Source organism: Rattus norvegicus, chromosome 10, assembly GCF_021556685.1.
Source record: "Rattus norvegicus strain SHRSP/BbbUtx chromosome 10, alternate assembly SHRSP_T2T, whole genome shotgun sequence".
NCBI lineage: Eukaryota > Metazoa > Chordata > Mammalia > Rodentia > Muridae > Rattus > Rattus norvegicus.
In genome coordinates, this window is record NC_141543.1 from 80,131,126 (window position 1) to 80,144,553 (window position 13,428).

Genomic DNA, 13,428 nt, shown 5'->3' on the forward strand with positions numbered 1-13,428 from the left:
AGGAAGTGGAAAGCAGAAGTTGAGTGGTACCCAGAAGGTGCCCCATATGTTGCTGGCTTCTTTCCTACCTACCTACCCTACCTTCTTCCATGAACAAACTTTCAGGAGGCATCTAGGCCTGGCTCTTGGCCTTGGTAAAGAATCCCTCAGCTGGTCTGGAAGGGCTATGCTCTTCCTGAAAGGGCGGAAGGGTGCAGAGGGTGTGGTCCTTTCTCTCCCACCCAGCATCTCCCATCTCCTCTCACCCCCATCCTTCTAGCCTCTGCCAGTGATGTGCATTTTCCCCTCTGCACCGACCTCCCATCCTGACTCACTACCTCGACAGGGTAGCAACTTCCAAAACAAAACTTTTTCAACCAAGGAAAATATAACCACGGGGAAGGAAACATTTCAATATCAGGCCTCCCGGGAGCCGAGGAAATGGGCTAAATGTCTGTCAGAAAATGATGCCGTTCTGACTTCACACACAGAGTTGGGGTCAGAGAGAGAACAATACCTGGCACTGGGCTTCAGCCAAGTCAGAAGAGCCCAAGCAAGATCTAAGCCTATGTAAGACTTAGTCCAAACTTGGAAGAGTCAGATGTATGTCCAACGTTGTGTCTCAAAGCAGTCCTACTATGAGATGATAAATGCCCTACAGAGAAGCCCTGTGCTGTGTCCTACGATTGCCTCTAGTCTTCCCTTCCACCTCAAAGGGGTGCCTACCGCGGTCTTGCTATCTGGCAAAGGGGCCTTCTTGCTTCATGACTGGCTTCTGGGAAGTGGCTAATGGGAGCACATTCCACACTTAATAATAGTGCCCCCTGGAGTTGGGCAATGCTTGACAGGGAAGGGATCTTGTAGCAGCGATCAGGCAAGATCTAAGAGAACAGCTGGTGGGGAGTACTGGTGCCAAGTTAGATGCCAGCGAAGGTCCAAGAGATATCCAGACCACACCTACTATGATTGCACAGTGGCCTGGACAGTGAAGGCCCAGGGAAATGAAAGTAGGCGGAACTGTCTTCTGAGAGAGACTGGGGCCAGGTGAGGCAGAGCCCCGACTTAAGATCTTCCACAAAGGACATTTTCTGGAAGTGGAGGAGACTATGGGACACCCAGCCTGGCTTTCTCAAAGGTTCTTTTTCTCTCTCTGTGATAGACGCAGTGTTACCTCCACACTTTCTAGAACCGTGTGCCTTCCGACCTAGAACCACAGCACAAAACATAATCGAAATAGAGATGGTCTGAGGACTCCTGCTCGATCTTGATGGCTACTCAATGTGAGCGTTTTACATGTGTAGAATTTCAGAGCTGAGGAAGCGCTCACATGTTTTATAAGCATTTTCAGCTGTGAGTCTAGAGAGGAAGAATGTGTCTCCCATGGTCACAGAAAGCCTTGATCCTGAACTCAACACTGAGTGTTGTAGGCAAGAAGATGTCTATGCACTGTGCTATTCCAATTCCCTTCACCTCTGAGTGTGTATGTGTGTGTGTGTGTGTGTGTGTGTGTGTGTATGTGTGTATGTGTGTGTGTACATGTGCGTAGATGCTCCCTGTATCTGTCTGTGCAGGGCGTCTGTTCTGGTGGGTCTCTTTATTTTTCTTTTGAAAGGATCCAATTCTCTGGCATATCATTGGTACATTGGAAAGTCAGGAGGGTGTGGCGACCCTGGGTTTTATTTTCTGTGCCCTACTCCTTTCATGTATGAAATGGAGTTTGACTTCTTGTCCTTGGGCTGGTGCGATTGCTCAGTTGGCAAATGACTTACTTTGCTAGTATGAGAACCTGAATGTGGATTCCAAAAGGCCACATTAAAAAGCCAGGCACGGTGGCTGGTACATGTAATTCTAGTGATGATGAGGCAGGAGGTAAAGACATGTGGATGCTTGGAGCAGCTAGCCGCTAGCCTAGCCTACTTGGCAAAGTTCCTGGCCAATGGGAGACCTTGTGTTAAAAACAAAGTTGGAAGGTGGCAGAGGAATGATTCCTGAGGTTGTCTTCTGGCTTCTAGAAGTGTACACACACACACACACACACACACACACACACACACACACACACACACACAATTGCACACGCACTTCTTGTCTTGGTTATGTCCCAGAGTTTGCCCAGCTTAAACATGATGGCACACGGAAGAGTATTTTATAAATGTGTCAGAGACTACAGTTCTTAAAGAAAGAAAAAGACATTTGGGTTTTCTGAGATCTCAGAGAGTCAGCTGGGATAGGTGATGTGCCTGTCGTTCTTACATCCTGGTGACACTTGACTAATTTCTGAGGAGCAACAGCCTACATGCTCCATCACAAAGGGCACAGTTCTGCTTCCTGAATGCTCCGGGGGATGTCTGGGATGCAGTGTGGGACTTTTAAAGCAGTACTAAGGAACTAATTTCCAGGCATCCCAAGGAGATGAACTGAATGGACTTTATCAAAGCCATTTTTGTGAGTTCGAGCCTGACTACATTTGGAAAGACCCTTGAATCCATTCTGCATAGAGAAATTAATCTGATTTTAAAGTACTTTCTCTGTAGCTCCTTGGATCAGTCTGCCTCCCATTTTTTAAAACAGGTATTAGTGACAGAAGCTGGAATCTGTGCCTGGGGAGGTGGTTTCTCCCTTGGCCAGGAACCGACAAAATAGGAAGTCAAGTTTGACTAGAGTTTCTAATTATATGTGATTATATATGATACTAGGGTTTCTAGTATCATAACCCTTTTGGTACCTCACCCCCTCTAGCTGATGTCTAACACCAGTGTCTTCCCTGGCAAAATGACCAGATACTATGGTTAATAAGACAGACCACTGTAAGGTAAGAATACCATATACTACTTGAAGAGGCATGCATAATGAATTTTGAAATCAAAAATAAAACAGTTGCAAAGATCTTCTTGTCTTACTAGTCCCCCTAGATAACATAGATAACAGTTTTTTCTTAAGATTTATTTATTTACTTACTTTATTTTTAATTTAATGTGCATTGGTGTTTTGGCTGCATGTGTGTGAGGGTGTCAGAGTCCCTGAAACTGGAGTTATAGACAGTCGTGAGCTGCCAGGTTGGTGCTGGAAATCGAAGCTGTGTCTTTTGAAAGAGAAGTCAGTGCTCCTAACCACTGAGCCATCTCTCTAGTCCCAGCACTCAGTTTTAACTTGTCTAATTCTTAACTTTTTAATTTCTTAAAAAGGGTGAATTTCTTGGAACAATATTATCACGAGGGTTAAACATTCAGTGGAGGCATGTTTCTTACTAAACCAGTAAACCTCAAAAATCATCTTCATCACCTTTATTTTAGGCTATACTACCCCATGGTGTCTCCTCAAGGGTGGGCACAGAAGGAAGAGTATATTAAAACACGGTGTCATCTGTTTGGTTTGAAAAAGAAGGCAAACTTTTATTTAAAGGCAGAATTAAGAAAAGTAAGTAGTGGTTTACTTAGAAGGCGATGGTTTACACAGGAAAACAGCACATTTGGCCAGAATCACAAAATCAGCCTTTTGAGGTTGTCAGAAAAGCTGGCCACAAACATGCCAATAAATGTGTGTGTGTATGTGCATGTGTGCGTGTGTGCCTGCCTGTGCATGTATACACATATGTATTGAAAAGACTTCGGGAAAAGAACCTAAGACAAGAGTGACACGAAGCACAGTTTCCTATTCTTGGAGATTCAGGAGGAGCTTCGTGTAGATTCCTGGGACAGAAGTGATCTCTATGGTGTTTCAGAAATGGATGAAATGTCAAATCTCAGCCAGAACCATAGGGAAAGGAGGAACCTTGCAGGTGTGGAAGTAGAAGGGGCAGACAGAGCCCGTGGAGAGAGAAGGGTCATGCAGAATGCACTAGGGGTGTTAAACATGCCTTCAAAGGAGGAAGCAATGAGGTTCCAATAGGCAAGCGGCATCCCCGTGGGGTATTTACCATGGTAATCTGATGCCATAGCTGTCAATACTTTGCAATGGCACATTAAGAGAAATGTCCTGATGCTATCAAGGGAACAAGAGCTAACTGGGTAGACTTTGCTGACACTGGTCAAAACAATGTCCCAAATAATAGCTTACAAATTTTTAGTGAGACGATTTTAAGATTTTGAAAGCTCAGGTTAAAGGATTTTTTTTTTTATTCACTGAGACATGGAAAAAGCATTAGGTAAGCCAGCTACTGAGAATTCTCTTAGTTTATTATTGAATCGACATTTCTCCACTCTGAAGACAAAGGGTTCACAACTACCCTTAAAACATCAAAAAAATTTTTCTCATGTGAGGAATCAAAAATACTGTTGACTTCTTTATGCTTGACATTGGTCTCAACAATATTGGGGTAAAACATCAAGTATATTTAACGCTTATGAGACGAAGTCATTCCCGTGGATAGCTAGCATTTCTTATGTTGACATTGGTTTTCTTGAAAATACAGTGAAGCAGGTAGGAAATTATCAAAAATAATTGCCATTAAAAATTATCATAATTTTTGTTCATTCCTGACTACATCCCAAAGAGACATGCATTTCACCAGTATTGCGTTTAACCAAGGGTACTGGCCAGTCACAATATCCATGTGAAAGGTTCAAATAGTTTCCTAATATACATACTATAACATATTATTGTTTTGAGATGGAGGTCACATTGAACATACCACACAGGATTCATTTGCATATTTACAGAGGTATAAAGCACACAAAATTGTGCAGATAATGTACCGAAGTCTACGTTTTAACCTACAGTTAGTTTCATACAGGGCAAGAGGATACAATAAGAACTGGACAAAGAACAACCAATAATCAGGTTACTATGTACACAGCAGGCTGGAAGCAACCAAACACTGCATAATACAATATCACCTAAATTATGTCTATGAAACCTCTCACACACTGCAACACGCAGCACGCGGGCGCGCGCGCGCGCGCAACATACACACACACACACACACACACACACACACACACACACAAACACCGATTCTTCTTCCTTCACAAACATCAAACGATGCTTATGATCATTTACATGGATTATCCCCATACATCTGATTTGTCCCCAGGCAAGAAGCAATGTGGAAACTCAGATGACAATAAGTCTCCAGAATTCGCTTTGTAAATGAGTTATTAGCTAATGGCTACTATGAGGGTTTGGTTAAACATTCCTGTGGATCGAAGGAAGAGAAGCAAAGAGCGTTATCTAGCAGCTCCCTCACACTTGCTACTAAGGTTAAACATTGGCTTTTGTTGAAATTAAAAGTGTTTACAACTGGGAAAGAAAGACTTCGCATAATATTTAAACAACAACAACAACAGCAGCAACAACAACAAAATAACAAACTTTATACTTTCTTTACCAAAACAAGCCCCCCCTTTTTTTAAAAAAAAATTTGTTTACTCAATTGTTAGGCAAAACTAATTATGCTACTGAATAACCGTTTGACAAATTTTTTCATCAACGGTAGCAGAAGATACAGTCAAAACACAAGTATGACTACTGTGTACAGCGGAAAAAGCAGAGACCTGAAGTATGGCAAAATCAGTGCTTCATAAACAGTCAATGGAGTTTCCTCTAAAAAAATACTTTTTGCTAATGGCAAAGTCCAACACCTCAGAAGAACTCCGAATTAAGATCTTAGGATACATCCCCCAGCTATACAGCATCGTTTTAAATACACTACCCTTGTTGTTTGTAAGGCTGCATGGAAGTTTAGCTTAACAGTCGTGAGCCATGTGTTTGGACGTCTTAGAAGAAGAGACCAGCAGAGATCGACATTCCCCACCATCGACCCTACGACTTATGAAGGGATTCCATTGCTTTCCAAACAGTTTCTTTAAAAGTTTCCTTAAAGATATACAAGGAAGCCTCAATTTGCTTCAGTGAATCATCTGGGAAACCATTTAGACTTTATGAAAAGACATATTTGCTAGAGTGTTCTCATGTTAATCCAGAACTACCTTCTCTAATCGGTATTTTCTCGCTTTTAATAAGCAGGCATGTAGAAATGCACACTTAGTAAACTAGGAAACCGTAGCTGGCAGTGTCCTCTCACTACGGTGGACATTTCCTGAAACTAGTGAACTTCTTTGTGCTAGTAACAGAGCTGTGGTCCTGAAATTGCACTGCAGACCCCTGACAGCGTGAAGTGACACTTGTCTGAGACAATAAGTACGTCTTGGGTAGAGTGTGGAGACCAAGAAGAAGCCAAAGAGTTGGGTTTTCTGCTGTACTTTCTTGCCCTAGAGTGGACTTCTAGGGCGGAGCTCACCTTCTGCAGAGTACATGTTGGTATGTCAGGATAACAATGAATGAGAGGTCAGTCTCCTTTTTCACTTGTCTGGCAGGATCTCCTGGCAAGGATGGAGTAGGTGTTTGCCAGGTGGCTCCCAGACAAGGTCTCTTTAGGGGAATACAACAAGGCTTCAGTCATTGCTGTTCATAAAGTGCTTTGGAATCCTTCAGGAAAGGGGGCTGGCAGGATATTATTTGTAACTGGCTTCAGTTTTTGAACCAAATGGAACCATTTTCTTCAGTATAATTATTGCTTTGAGCATTAGTGAATGTTCTTAAGACCCGGTGGAGCTCATCTTTAAGTACCCGCTTCTTAAAATAAACCCTTCCCTGGGGTTAATGGTTTTAATTACTGTGTCCCAGGTACCCTCACCAATTAGAGGATGTGATAGCTTTGCCACGGGAGTGGTTGCATTTACATTTACACAGAATGAGTTTCATTTTCCAGAATGTACTCCCTCGTGAGTAGACGGCAGGAGTGCAGCCAGAGACCTCTAGCCAGGCACATGCTGTCTGTCTGTCTGTCTGCAACAGGCTGCTGCCTCTTCTATATATCCATGAGCTGACATATGGTTAGTGTGTGGCTATGTTCTTAGATTGGGAGTGCTCTGTGGCCTCAGAATGTGTTTCATTCTTGACTCTTTCGTTCCTTGTCCAGCTTAGAACATAGAGAGATAGGGGAGAGCCACGTTCCGTGATTTTTAAGGGTCTTCCTGAAGGATGGGAGATGGCTATTTCAGGTCTGTGTAAAGGAGATTTGAAAAACTGGAAAAGAGAGTTTGGATTGGGAAGTTTCCTCAAGAGCCTCTTACACTGTATTTGAAAAGAATAAAAGGCCACATTCATCATCTCCAAAATAAAACAACAACAACAAAAAAATCATAGGTATTCTAAGTTTCCCGTGTGTGTCATCAAAATGTATGTCATCAGTACAAAATTGTGAAGTAGAGAACACAGTCATTTCTCCCACAGTGCGTTAATTTAAGGTCGGTTCACAGGTTTTCAAAGTGAGGTCAGGTGTAAGCCTGTTTCCTTGAATGAATAGGTAATTATCAAGGCTGTAACATAACAATTTCATATGGGAATATTGTTAGCAAATAACATTTCCAACTGAGTTAAGCGCGTCCGTGGAAGTCTACTGCATACTATTCATTCCACGGACATGCTTCTTTTTCTCCTGGGAAATGAAAAAATTAACCCTAATATAAACGAGTAGGTTTTTATTTAATGCAGTTGGGAAAGTGGGTGAGCCTATTCTTTGACTCCTTGTCGAAGGTCCCCCATCTAATTCATGGTCATAGACTGTCCCTTATGCCAGTAGAATGTCAGGACCAGAGTTGCTTAACTTCTCCGTGCTTGATAGTCCTAGAAATTCACCTTACAAACGCACTCAGCATGTCCAATCCCTCTTCTAATTAGAAGTGAGTAAAAACCGAGTGTAGGCAACTCTGCCATTTCTGCTATTAATGAAGAGCTCTAATTTGAGTGGTCATTCCTCCTACATTTGGTTTTGGTTTGTTGACTTTGCCTATTGATAAAGTGTGTGTTCTCCGGTAATAAAGAGATTCGCGGTGTCAAAAACTTGTTAGGTAAAGGTTGAAGACAGATTCAAGTTTGGCCTAAGTAGATGGTTTTATGAGGTAAAGAGCGCAGGTTAGACAATCAGTGGTTGGCAAAGTCTGTACCAGTTTCCAGTGGAGAGGTTTTTGAGATCTAATCCTGGCATTGTCAGTTCTTACAACCTTCAGTAAATCACTTTACCTCTCTGGCCTTAAGTGACCTATTTGTAAGGCCAAGCACTTAAAATACATAACTTCATTCCTTCCATAATTCACAGAGACAGAAGAAAACTGAATTTTAAAATCCTCCCAGGTATGGCAAAGAAACTCTAGACATTTTATTTATTTTTTGGTTATTCAGGACAGGGTTTCTCTGTGGTACAGCCCTGGCTGTTCTGAAATTCACTTTGTAGGCCAGGCTGACCTCAAAAGAGATTTGACTGTCTCTGCGTCCCAAGTGCTGGGATTAAAGGTGTGTGCCATTTTGCCCAGCAGACATTTAAATCAAGATTCTTTAAGAGTTCACTAAGCATAAAAAAACTCTTAAAAAAATACTGAGACAATAGCTTTAGTTTTTTTAATGACCATAGGTCACTGGCCAAAGCTATGGTTTTGCCCAGGGTGATTAATTGTATTACAATTAAAAAAAAAAACAGAGGGAATTAGAACACCATCGTGAACATAAGAGTTTGCATGAACTTTCAAAGAGTAGCAATGTCGGGAGCAGGATAACAGAACAGTAGTTAACTGAAAGACCTGTTATGCAGAAAGGGACCATTTAGAATGGTGGTGGACTGAATGGGTCTTGACTTTAGGAGAGCTGTGCCTTTCTTGAATACACAGTGTGTTCTCTGGTTGAGTTTCTCACTTTTGAGAAATTCAGGTTAGAGGCAGTGTGGGGAAAGCAGGATTTCCAGGTCTTACTGAGCATATGCTTGGTGTAAACTATGGGCCAGAACTACTAAGGAAAGACTTCCTGTGTGGTCAACGGGCCAGATGACCATGGAGGGAAAACTCATTCTGTAAGGAACAGAGTGAAAGTCACCCCAGCCACCCCAGTCCTTAACAGTCTTGAGGATGAGGGGTGATGGGTGGATGATGTGCCTCTGGTGTTTAGAGGAACACATCGCTACCTTACCATGTCTGGTAGACACATTCTTGCTCAATAACTGATCGGTTTAAAATCTGGTGGGCATTCACTGTCAGTCTAAATGGGTACAGGCGCCATGGACTCATTTGGTTTGCTGTAAGGAAAAGGGACTTTTGTCCTCTTCTCTTTCCCCTTTTTGTTGCTGTAATTCAGGCTCTCACTCAACCCAGCCATCCCCTTGCACACTGGAATAATTTACTGCTCATTGTCAGGACTGAATGGGATCTGAGGGTGCCAGCAAGGCTACTTCCTGCCCTATTCTATCTCAGGAAAAACAGGGCCAGAAAAGAGTGTCCTCCACTTTTGTTTCTGATGTTCTCCACATAACTGTCAGTGAAGGAAAAAACCTTTCCAAGACTCACCAAACCAGGCAAGTGTTGATGGATAGACTTGGACCTGGGGAGTCCTGAGGATCCTGTGGTTCAGAATATTCTCCTGGTTTAGTTGAGAGAAAACCCAGCACAAGTCTGTTTGAGTCTCTGCCCTTGAGATGCACATGGGTTGCATCTTCTGAAAGTTTGGATTGGAGGGAATAGCTATGTTATTTTTACTTTCACCGGCAGAACTCCTTCATCAACCACAAACTCAGCCCAGGGTTGATATGACCAGAAAGTTGCAGAATTAAATGGCTGGCCAATCTCAGCCACAGGTGCCACAGAAGGAGCTATGTGTTTGAATCACAGGTCTCAGACTCCATAGATTTTTCTAGGGTGAGGAGGGTGGGACCCCCCTTCCTCATCCTGTTGCCTACTTTGGAAAAAAAAAATCCTTGTATGTGTAACCAACCTTTAGATTTCTAACTTTCAATACTTTGAAATAGGTGAGGACACAGAGGGACGGGATAGGGCTATGGTGAAGAAATACAAGGAAGAGCAGGGGACTAATAGACAGCCCGTGTGGGCCACCCTAAAGCATACTACTTAGAATCTCTGAAACTGGGGATGTGGGGTCTGGACTCATCTCTGAACTAGTGGAGCTTGGCAGACTTCTGCGGCCTGCAGGGGTAGGGCTCAAACTGGTCCACAGCTTTGTGTCCTGGCTTGCAAGTGTGTCTGAATAGGGTTCCACATAGACTCTGTGCAGCGGCCGTTTTGGGTCCTGGAGGCAGCTCCTCCGCTCCTCTGGGAGGCTGGCTGCATGGGCCAGAGGCAGGCCCCGGGGCCCATCCACCACAGGTCCAGGCCCCTCTGCTTCCCCAGGATCCTCAGCCAGGCCGCAGGCCCGAGACAGGTGCTGAGTATAAACACCTTCAGAGAGTGACAGCGATTGCGTCTCACTGTGCATGCGCAGCCAGCGGTGGTGCCGGCTAAAGCCACCATAGTGCTGGTGCTTGCCTGGCTTCCGCTTTCCCAGGAAGCCTAGTGGCGGCCTTGTGCCTGGCACCATCTTGGCATGGTTCTTGGGTGCCAAGCCTGTGAGGGTCAGGCTGTGGAGAAACTCTACACATGAGTGGTCGATGTCAGGACCCTGCACTGGGCCCTGAGGGTCCTGGCCAGGTCCCATGGAGGCTTTCATGTCATGTACCTGTAGGACATCTGGGGCACTGCCACTGAGGCCGCTGAGGGCCTGCTGGGCAATGTCATGTGATGACAGGTAAACCAGGTCCAGGTCTCGTGGGCTCAGGGCATCGCTGGAGTCATAGTCACTGTCTGTTGGGAGGAAGACTTCTGAGCAGCCTTCTTCGTCAGAGCAGGGCTGTGATTCTGCAAAGCCAGGGACAGATGATAGAAAGAAGATGCCTGTTAGTGACGGTATTATTCATAGACTTAAGTAAGTTCAACCCTTGCTTGGGAAGGCACTCACTTTGTTCTTCGGTCACATTTTGAAATTCTCAAGACACGGACCAAGAACTGCCCGTTTTCATTGATCACGGGACTCTGCAGATTATGTAGAAGGCTTTCATTTTAGTTTAAAGGTAAAAGAAGTAATGGATAGGTCCGGTCTGGACAGTAGTTGTGGGTGGCATTCCCTCAAAGCCCCCACATGCCTCCTATGGTTATTTTTGGGCCTTTAGAGAGGATGGAAGGGAAACAAAGCCTGGTGTTATTCACTCTCTATTCTGACTTCAGAGACAAATTTTACGTTCGACAACATAGCAGCAGTTTAAAAAGGGGAAGGGAGGAGACACTGGTGGCAGAACATGAGAAATCCGGTCTGAAATCTTAGCTGCCTTCTACCTCTTTCTGTGACCTTGGACCTCAGTTTCTTCATCTGTAAGTGAGGATGATATCGAAGCTTACTTGATGAAGTACTCACTTGGAGCTACTGATTATAAATAGAAACATTTGGTATATTGACATTTATTTTATTTTTTTTAAAGGCCAAAAGAAGAAAGAAATAACAAAAAAGTGAGGCAGAAACCATTTCATGGCATATATAATAGTCTTGGGTGAGCTAAAGTTGGTTCTCTATTTGTCACCTTGTGCAATAGTTGTGTGTATCTCTCTCCTCAATGATGTCACACATTTTTGATGGCAAGTGCTGTCTAAGGTCCATTGGGTTTCCCATGATGCTAAGCCCATAGTGGCTCCTTGGTGAATACTGTACATATTAATTCTGAACATTTTATGAAGCACTGATGTCAAATATGTCAACCACCTCCTTCTAAGTGTATGTCTTGTCTAGAAAGGCCTTGCCATACAAAATTACAAATATATTGCTTTCTAATATTCTGGGATTTGTTTACTGTATTTAACCATGTGGAATTTATTTCTATACATGGAGTGCAGAATAAATAAGACTCCCATGTATTTTACTAAAAGTATAGCCAATTGTTACCCCCACTATATACTGAATAATCTACTTCTTTAAGAAAACACAGGAAATTTAAAGCAATTCTAATAAAAAGTTTTCATAGCATTTTAAAATAGAATTCAGTAGATTGTTTTGAAAATTTGTCTAGAAGATATCTGTGAGAATAATCAACTTAAAAAAAGATACAATAGGGAAAGGATGGCTAACCACATAAACCAGATTATAGAGCTTTGGTCATTCAAGCTTTACAGTGTCAGTATATAAATGGATAGATATATATGTAGAATAAAAAAAGCCTGAAAGCAGCTATAATTTTGTAATAATGTAATAAAGATAACATTTCAAATTAGAGATATATACTGGTGCAACAGTTGACTACCCTTTTAGTAAAATAAATGAGTCCTACCACATTCTGCATATAGAAATAAATTCCATATGGTTAAATATAATAATAACATTCCAGAATATTACAAAACAATGTATTGGCAGTTTTATGTGGGGAGGTCTTCTGAAATAAGACACACCTCTGAACTCTAAAGAAGTGGTCGATAAACTTGACATAAATACTTTATAAAACCATGACACTGTAAGTAAAGATAGGAAGCATCAGGCTATAAGAAGGGGACAATGGTGGTGTAACAAAGTTAAAATCCACCTTGTATAAAGAACCATGAGTCAGAAGACAATGGAAATGTGCAAAAGATAAGGACCAACTTGGGAAGAGTAACTTATATAAATGGCTAACTCACACATTATTATGCTGGCTTCAAAGAGGCAAGTTTTCCCCATCAGATTTACACAGAGAGGGGGGGAGAAGGAGGGAAAGGAGGGAGAGAGGAAGGGAGGGAGGAAGGGAAGGAGAGAGAGAGAGAGAGAGAGAGAGAGAGAGAGAGAGAGAGAGAGAGAATGTTGTGTATTACCGAATATGTGGGAAATCAAGAACTTTCACATAATAGTGAAGGATCTAAATTGGTTCAGCTCTTTGGGCTGAAATTTAGCAGAATCTGTGAAAAATATGCATATGATTTGTCCTCTCAAGTCTTTTTTTTTTTTTTTTTTTTTTTTTAGCTATCTGTGTGAGAAATTGTCACCATGTGCACATGGAGGCGTTTTAGGGGTTGTTTACTGCAGTGTGATTTATAGTAGTGAAAAACTAGACATCATCTTGTGATTGAGAATGCTGTCCAAGGAAGACTTACAGAAGCATGAAGGAAAGGGAAACTGTTTACTTGTAGAATTCTGCAAGGGAGCCCATGTTCAGGAGTCACTCACTGATTACAAAATACAACAGGAATTAACAAAATCAAGCCACAAGGTCACCCTGTTAATCTGTTCATGGAGCAAAGTTAGATGTGGTTATTACAAAGAATATTGAGAAATACAAAGACAAAGTTTATTTTGTTAAGGGGTGAGCATCAGGGCTTTTTTGTGTTAGAGACTCCTTAGCTACCTAGAGTTTTTTCCATTTCCTCTCTCCCAACCCTTATTTGCTTATTTCACACTCATGGTGTGTGTGTGTGTGTGTGTGTGTGTGTGTGTGTGTGTGTGTTTTGATTCCCACCCCTAACTATAGTGACTTGTACACCTACTAGTAAGTTAGGTGCATTACATGCTATTTGAGTGTACCTGCTGGCTTTGTATGTCAACTTGACACAAGCTGGAGTTATTACAGAAAAAGGACCCTCCCCTGAGAAAATGCCTCCATGAGATCCAGCTGTAAGGCAT

At 42.5% G+C, this 13,428-nt stretch overlaps 1 protein-coding gene across 3 annotated transcripts in view; it reads right to left on the bottom strand.

Annotated features, from left to right (window-relative positions):
- Positions 1-3,345: 3,345 nt before the first annotated feature.
- Ankfn1 (ankyrin-repeat and fibronectin type III domain containing 1) overlaps positions 3,346-13,428 on the bottom strand; it is a 348,355-nt gene continuing 338,272 nt past the window's right edge. For 2 of the 3 annotated variants that reach the window (XM_087569238.1, XM_087569239.1), the window contains one exon: positions 3,346-10,652. In XM_087569238.1, coding sequence (XP_087425364.1) covers positions 9,856-10,652 — 797 coding nt within the window. In that variant the 3' untranslated portion in view covers positions 3,346-9,855. 3 annotated transcript variants of the gene reach the window in all.